Source organism: Branchiostoma belcheri, unplaced genomic scaffold, assembly GCF_001625305.1.
Source record: "Branchiostoma belcheri isolate BF01 breed outbred unplaced genomic scaffold, Haploidv18h27 scaffold5, whole genome shotgun sequence".
NCBI lineage: Eukaryota > Metazoa > Chordata > Leptocardii > Amphioxiformes > Branchiostomatidae > Branchiostoma > Branchiostoma belcheri.
The window spans coordinates 1,811,293-1,819,653 of record NW_017804131.1 but is presented as its reverse complement, the minus strand read 5'-3'; the positions used below and the strand labels follow the sequence as shown (position 1 = coordinate 1,819,653).

Sequence of the window (8,361 nt, the reverse complement as noted above, 5' to 3'; positions counted from 1 at the left end):
TTGATAAGGCAATATAAAGCTGTATCTGTGTATAACCTGGGGTGCCGTCCCATATCAAGCAGAACTAGGTCAGACGTGGCTCATAAATATATCATAACCCATCGGACATATCATTTAATCGTTAACACCTACAGGCATTGCCCTCTGTACTGTATATTGGAACATGTTCAGTGACTAAAAATGTATTCGATTTTGCAGTGCCTCCAGTCGTGAAGGTTGGACCGTCCAGTCCTGTGGTTAGCAGCTGGGGAAAGTCAGTGACATTCAAGTGCACAATAAGCGAGGCACGGCCTAATATCTCCGCCTTACACTGGGAAAAAGACGGCATCCCCGTTCAGAGCATTGGCGTGAGCTCCAAGTACTCTGGGGGAACCCTGGCGTCGCCATCTTTAACCGTACGTCACGTGACCAGAGCAGACACGGGCAGTTACACATGCGTGGTAAATCACGTGGTCAGACCAGTCACTTCAAGTGTACAGCTAAAAGTCCTATGTAAGTACAAACATTCTCTTGCCGCAAGGTCATTAACACTAACAGTCATTTCTTCTATACGAGCAGGCCCTCTGATTTGCAGGCTCTCTGATTCGTCAACCGTAATCGCATTAACGCAGCAGTGTCTTACCCACGCCTGGAAAAACATTGGTTTCGACGGCGCATCAATAATCTACAAACTGCAGAGCAGTTCCTGTTGTATTATTTACGTCTGTCCATTGACGATGATGTCAATCATTTGTCTCACTGGTGAAGTACACCCAGAGGAGGTGTGGAAGTCAGCGCTTGGGTTTAATGGGTCCATAAAAATTCCTTTCTGATACCTTCCCGCCATGCATGGTGTTAGCTAGCCCCTAAACAGATAGGTCCGGTCAATCTTCGTGAAAAAGATGAACGCCATAGCCTGGTCGTTACTCGTTATTGGCTTAGCTATATACTCCCCTTTCTTTTTTCATTTATGGCAAACATACCTAAACGAATGTAGAACGAATGTAGAACAGATTGGGAGGAGCAAATCGCCTTTTTGTTTAACCATTGTGACCAACACCGTTAGCAAGCAAAATCAACACCATCGTTAATTAGATTACATTGTCCCAACCGTTTGACCCCTTATCTGGCTGCATTTCCGCTTCTGACGAATCTTCCAATATCTCCGCGCCAACCACTTCGTTAGGTATGCAAATGAAGAGCATATGTCAACTTGAGTCTACCAAATCGATTTGACACGCACGGCGGTGACATTGCTGCAAAGCTTTGTCCTTTGTCTTCCTATGTAGTAATTTGCATATTTTTCCGACGGGTTTTCTCTCTACATATATAAATGCGCCCATGGCTATATATGTCAATCCATAATCTGGATACTATACTTGAAAAGCAACTGCACTTTTATTTATATTCACACTCAACGCTTATGGCTTTGTAAAGACAGGTATGTAGGTATGCATTTTACTTCAATCAACAAAAAAATCGTTAAGTGTGATCGAAAATGGATTCATTTTATGTAGAATCCATTGAATTTCAAACAGAATGTACACCACAAATCCCATTATATGCATCGTAGATACAGAACTAACTAGCTGCATCAAGACGCACACACCGGCAATGCGTATCTGAACGATTCCATCAGATTTGATTGAAACAAGGTTAATGAAGAAAGCTGAGTCACACAAGTGTTGAAATCGTCTACAGACATAAAAGGGATTTTCTATAGCTTTACGACGCCGTTCATCAGTGTTCGGCCGACTGGAGAGCAGGAATTACAACACTCGTACTTCAGCACCAAGGAGAGACGCCATAATTTTACTGCTACAACACGCATACTTTAGCACGCGTGAAAGATATCGTTATTCTACCGCTATAACACAGGCTTTAGAACCAAGGACAGGTGCCATTGCTTTACTGATGTAGCACACACAGTCAGTGCCGATGAGAAATGCCGTAATTTAAACTCAATTGTTAAAACGCACATATTTTAGGGCCAATGAAAGATACTCTACTGCTATGCCACACACAGTTCAGTACTAAGGAGGGATGTTGTTGCTTTACTGTTATAGTACATACGGTCCATCACCAAGGAGGAATATCGTAACTTAACTGCTAAAAGACGTACAGTTAAGCGCCAAGGAAATGTTGAAAGATATCGTTACTTTAGCGGCTGTAGAATACACAGTTCAGCACCAAGGAGAGATGCCATCGCTTTACAGCGAAAACACATGCAGTTAAGCACCTGGGAGAAATACCGTTAAAATACTACTAAAATAACTGGCGTCTCTCTGTCCTTCACTGTAAACCCAGTGACGTAAGTCCCCTCTATTCCTAGTGCCCTGTAAAATCAGCTGCCTATTCAGCTTAGACACACCAACGTGCGAGATATCTTCTCAGATGACCATCATTACACGGATCACGTAGTTTGCGCAATAAAGCTTTAACGGCGATAATGTTGTATGCATTACCAACTTTGTGATCGCATCATCCCATTTTTGTAACGTTACAGCATCAATCTTGATCGGGGGCAGACATTACTGCACGACGGGTCCCCGCAGCGCGACCACTTACAGACACCTTGGGTAACACCGGGAAGCACGGGTATTCTTGTGATGTCGTGATAAGTGTAATTGCTGCATTCATCGAGACCAGGTGGTGATGGTTTATGATAAGGCCAGCAAGTCGCGTGTATTGATCTGGTCTAATCCCGACATGGTATTAAAGATAGTCCTACGTCAGTCGTCAAGACTGTAGCCTGCCGCCAGCTAAACGTCGTGTTAGGGCAATTACAAGCTCTTTCCGGCCAGCTGAATATGGCAAGATAATAAAAGCAAAGCTCCGCCTGGCCTGAGTAGGTGTTTGGAGGTGCACCTAATGTGATTGCTGTGGCTCAGTCAGCGCTATCTGCCGCGCTTGAAATGCGTTCTGTCAAATGTCGAATCAGTCAAGAGGAGTACAAGCGGCTGGGCTGACGTTTAGATGGGTAAATGTAGACACTCCGGCCATGCTCGTTTCCACCACAAGCCTTTGCACAGACGTCAAAACCCTTGATGGATGGCCCTTTCATATATTTCCTGTTTCCTGTATGGCAGGACTATTAGTAGGCATTCGCACCTTTTGGCAGTGGTGGGATTATCTTGTCAACTCTTTGAACAGGTGTTCGCCATCCAGACTTTCACTTTAGCTTGTAACAAATGCGTCCCTGTAATAAATCTCCCTTTTCATTTGCAGACCCGGCATCTATCATAAGCATATCAGACGCGATCGCCGTGACTGTTTCTGACCGAGTGACTCTTCAGTGTGTAGCGGACGGCAACCCTCCCCCCAACATCACATGGACCAAAAATGGAGTCTTACTGCCGTCTGTGGCGCACACGTTATCTAATGACGTCCGCGCCTCGTCCGTGACGCTGAAAAGGGTGCGGATGAACAACACCGGAGCCTACGTCTGCGCGGCAAGCAACGGCGTGGGCAAGAGCGACTCCAAAGCTGTGCAACTCAGCGTCACACGTAAGTAAAAAAAAACGATAACAATCACCAAGTTTTCTACACCAAATGCAATACACTCAGAATACTAGTTGGTATAGAGGTTCTAAAAAACACAACAATGCCGATACATGTTAGCGTCTGAATGAGATCAGAGAAATATCTACTGAAAGTGATTCTCAAGTTGCCCATTGGATACATGCCAGACTGTGAACCCGAAGAAACAAGAGGAATACATGCTAACAACGCAATAAATGGATTGAAGGGGCCCCTGATAGACACGGCTATGGCTGCAACAGGCATGTAAGTGGCGCGGGAATAGAGTCGTTTTGAATCATTATTTCTAACAGCCAGCTCTCGGGCTGACAACTCACCCTCTCTCGTACGCAAAATATCTGTCCGTATATCATACGATATCGATAATCGTTACGAAAGAGGGAAGAAAGGTGGCCGTTTGTGTGCCACAAGATCGATTCAGTGCCAAACGTGCAAAATATTATTGTAATTTTCACGTTCAAATTCCCCGTGTGGTGCCTGGCGATATGCTGGGGTGATTTTTGCTGGCCCAGTGCTGACTCCACCCCGGTGACACCTGTTACAGCGCAGGGAGGGCTGCCGGCACGACGCATTAACGCTGCCGAGGAGCTCATTACGGCCCTCACGCAATATAAGGGGGTCAATAAATCATCCCTGATGCGCGGGAAGTCCTGACCCAATGACTATACTTTAACAGGCTTCGCTCTCTGACCTTTGTTCGAAAATTACGTGCTCAGACCCAGACCGTAAAAAAGTGATTTTACCTTTTGTGTTTTAAAAAAGTGGCATTTCTATGTTTAGAATATTATTAAATGGAATTTAATATTGTCAGCACGCAATTGCTTTTAGTTTATTAATTTTGTTTTCAGTTCATTAATTTTGTTTCCAGTTTATTAATTTTGTTTTCATTTTATTAATTTATCTTTAATTGTTTCATTTTTACGATTTTGTTATTAGCGTGAACACTCATTGATCTTGCGGGCAACATACATCACGAAGAGATGTTCCATGCGGCTCAATAATGAACAAAATGGCGGGTATTGAAAAAACAGCCTTGGTGGATTGCACCACCTTTGGTGAGAAGTGACTAAATAGTATAGAGGGCCTCTTTACGCACGAAGTTTAAAGCCATCCAATACAGTTTTAGGGCCTGGAAACCCATTTTTAAGTCAATATTCTAGTGTCTTATCTCCATACAAATTAAAACCACACTACTCCAATGTAAAATGAGCCTTATGCAGCGCAGCAAATATACCCAAAAATTATGACGGAAAATGGTCACTGGAATTTTTGGGGTACCTCCCCTAAAATAAAGGACTCATATTGGGGCTTGTTTCTGCATTTTTAAATACTCAAAGTGTGAAATACTGATTGAAATGTGCTAATGTGAAGCAGAGTATGTGTCAATATCATAAAGATTGCCTTATTCATAATATTTTCAGTTTTGCTGTTCTAAAATAGCATCGGATGCCTTTGAGATACGTGCATTTTCAACCAGACTATTCCTTTTTGTAATTCATCAATTGCTCATCTGAATGAAAAACTCATTCATAACTTGTTATGCGACCTGTGACACTACAGCCCGATAAACAGGATGGAATAAAGGGTCGTCATTTATCAATGTCATCGGGATATTTAACATGTACCGTAGATAATACTACAAACTGAAAATACGGGCTGAACATTGCGATACATGGTGTAGAATGTTAACGTTACAAGCTCAGAGCTGCATAACTAATGAATATTCCTTAGACATCTCAAGGATAGCGCTGGTGACAGCTCCAAGGAACGGGTTAAGTAGGTAACATATTGACTGCGGAAGAGAAGTTGAAATTTTGAAAGACTTACCGTCAAAGCTTTATCTCATCCCTGCACACCCTGTCTACCCTGAGGAGTTACGACACTGTGCTGGAGCTATTAGCAAAGTTGTGGGACTTCGTGTGTTGAGAAGATGGGAGTTAATTGCTTGAAGCGGTGCTTTTCTTCTTTCGCTACGGCGCTGATAAGGCGGTATAACATGGGCACGGTTCGACAAAGTTGGCAACAACATGACAGCTTTGTAAAACAAAAAGCGCAATCTCACTCACAAACAATTTCAAGAAAGTAACTAAACATTTTGCTACATTCGCTACGAGTTAATTGCTTGAAGCGGTGCTTTTCTTCTTTCGCTACGGTGCTGATAAGGCGGTATAACATGGGCACGGTTCGACCAAGTTTGCAACAACATGACAGCTTTGTAAAACAAAAAGCGCAATCTCACTCACAAACAATTTCAAGAAAGTAACTAAACATTTTGCTAGTTTCGCTACGAGTTAATTGCTTGAAGCGGTGCTTTTCTTCTTTCGCTACGGCGCTGATAAAGCGGTATAACATGGGCACGGTTCGACAAAGTTTCGTAAAAAAGCGTAAAGAGCGTAATCTCACGCCCAAACAATTTCAACAAAGTCACCAAACATTTCGCTACTTAGTAAACTTTTTAAAACACACTAGTAAGTCATTCTGGATGAATGATCTTACTTAGAATTAGATAATTTGTAAACTGTGGCAATGCCCAAGGAAATTTCTGTGAGCTTTATGAGCTAGATAAATTTATGAGCTAGATAAGTTACCATTACCTTTTCCCCTCTAGTTGAACCAGCTACACGAATGTTGATGTATAGAGGCCATGCTACGAGCTCAAATATTGACCAAAGCAGGCACGTCTTTTGTCATGATGGTTTAAGGGCTCCTATATACGCTAACATGTGCGCTACATGATAGGACGCAGCACATGCTGTGACGAAGGCGCCTTAGTGGCGAGGCTTAAAACGACGAATGAAATGCATATTGACTTTACTTCCGATTGCTGTCCCCTTTAGCTCCCAAATCCTCGTCATTCCATGCATAGCCGGAATACGGATGGAAATCAAAATGAAAATATTGATGTCGTAATTAAGTTAGGGACGACCTGGGGTCCAAGCCAACCAAAACAAACTAGATAAAACTACATCAAATTATGAGTAATATACTGTAGATGTAGAATGCAATCAGAAATGATCATCGATGATTACACTGTGTACTCTGTGCATTGATGATTTTAAATCCTACCACATGGCCACATTACGCATTGCCGAGAAGTATTTGTAATATAATTTATATTAGATAAATGTATGTCAGTGAAGGAAGATTCTTCAAAGATTGAATACGACTCCAAGCTATGAATACCCCGACAACCTATCCATAACTGATTAGGATTGCTGGTACAAAAACTAATTCTGAATTCTTTACATGTATTTGTTACCATTCGTCATGCATTTTAGAAATATCTACAAACTACATCTGTTGTAGACAACATCTGTTACAAAGCAGGCAGCTCGTGGCACAGTATGAATACTCAGACATTCATGATGGAAACCCCACTCAATGCTCTCCCGTGTGGCGTATAATTTTCACAGAATGATTAGAATTTTTTAGCCATCAGTCCGAGAAGTAACTCAACGCATTACTGGCTCTTAAACGCATTGCCTTCATTTAAATCATACCTATCACAACTAATGGGGAGGTCTACGTGGCGATAAATGCAATTGGCAATGTATTGTATGTACGGATATCTTATTTGGAAAGTTTTAATCCGATCATAGAAAAGTGGCATAACATAACACTGCCGCTATTCCCGACATTGTAATTGTTTTGCAGCCAAAGTACTCTGTGTGAACGGAACAGATCTTTGTCACTCGAATATCCGTCTTTATCATTTCAGATCAAAAGCTCTTTGCAATTCTATGATCGTATGTAATGTGTAATGTGTAGAACTCTTATCACAGGTTAAATTTTGAGTCGGAACATCTAGAAAACTCATATGGATAAATATTACTAACATAATTACCTTTCGATACTGTACAGAAAGTGCAACATTAAAATGTGGTGAAAAAAAAATCCCGGACCAACACAAACTTCATCAGCATATTAATGAATCGTATCCTATGTTTAGTTTACCCACAAATTTTGGAAAAGGTGGGACATTACGTCTTCCATGGTTTACAGAAGACATAGTTTTAGACATAGTTCTAGTTCTAGACAGCCACCTTTATCATGTAGACTTAAGTTATTTTATACTCTGCAAATTACAAAATATAAAAGAACAATGAAACAATTAGCCTCTGGGCACGAATCTGCAATACACTTTTCTTCTATATCTAGTTCAAAACGTTTTTATCCTTAAACCTTTGCCATTTCCGACAGGTCCCGTAGCACCGGGCCGGCTTAGCGGCAGGTCGCCCTACGGTGATATCCGCCTCCCCTCCGCGCAATTAAACCTTCATCTCCTGATTGAGCTGCCGACTCCCACCTGCGCAGTCTGTTCTCAGCCAGCAGACATTTGTCTCTCTGCTCCAAAACACCTCATGTCAAGAAAATCCATCACCTCAAGATAAACTAGTGCTAACGAATGTACAAAGGGTGATTAACATACATTAGTAATTTCATGAATATGATCAACTGCGCTGTAATCTCACAAAACCTTTACGCTGACATACAAAAATGAGGATTTGGTGATGTATTACTTGAACTGCTGCAGTAGATTTAATTTTTCACAACATAATCTTACTTTCATTATAGCATATCTTTTGATGAGATGAAAGGTAGGGGTTCTACCGAATTTTTTTATGTGCATCAGGGAGAACGATGCATACCCCTGATCGTACCGGGTGCCTTTCAATCACTCAGAGCTATGCATATATGTCAATGGCAAGTGATGAATGATCCTCCCACAAGCATCGCTCGGGGGAAGCTAAAAATAAAAGGTGTCTGTAAAAAATTGATTTGATGGTGGGTAGCCCGGCGTTTGGAAAGTAGTTCACGGCGTGACCGAGGGGTGAAAAAGTC

At 41.9% G+C, this 8,361-nt stretch overlaps 1 protein-coding gene across 1 annotated transcript in view; it reads left to right on the top strand.

Moving 5' to 3' along the window:
* Positions 1–2,688: 2,688 nt before the first annotated feature.
* LOC109479635 overlaps positions 2,689–8,361 on the top strand; it is a 36,608-nt gene continuing 30,935 nt past the window's right edge. The window contains exons 1-2 of the mRNA XM_019781621.1: positions 2,689–2,710; positions 3,208–3,486. Coding sequence (XP_019637180.1) covers positions 2,689–2,710; positions 3,208–3,486 — 301 coding nt within the window. The remainder of the gene's footprint in view (positions 2,711–3,207; positions 3,487–8,361) is intronic.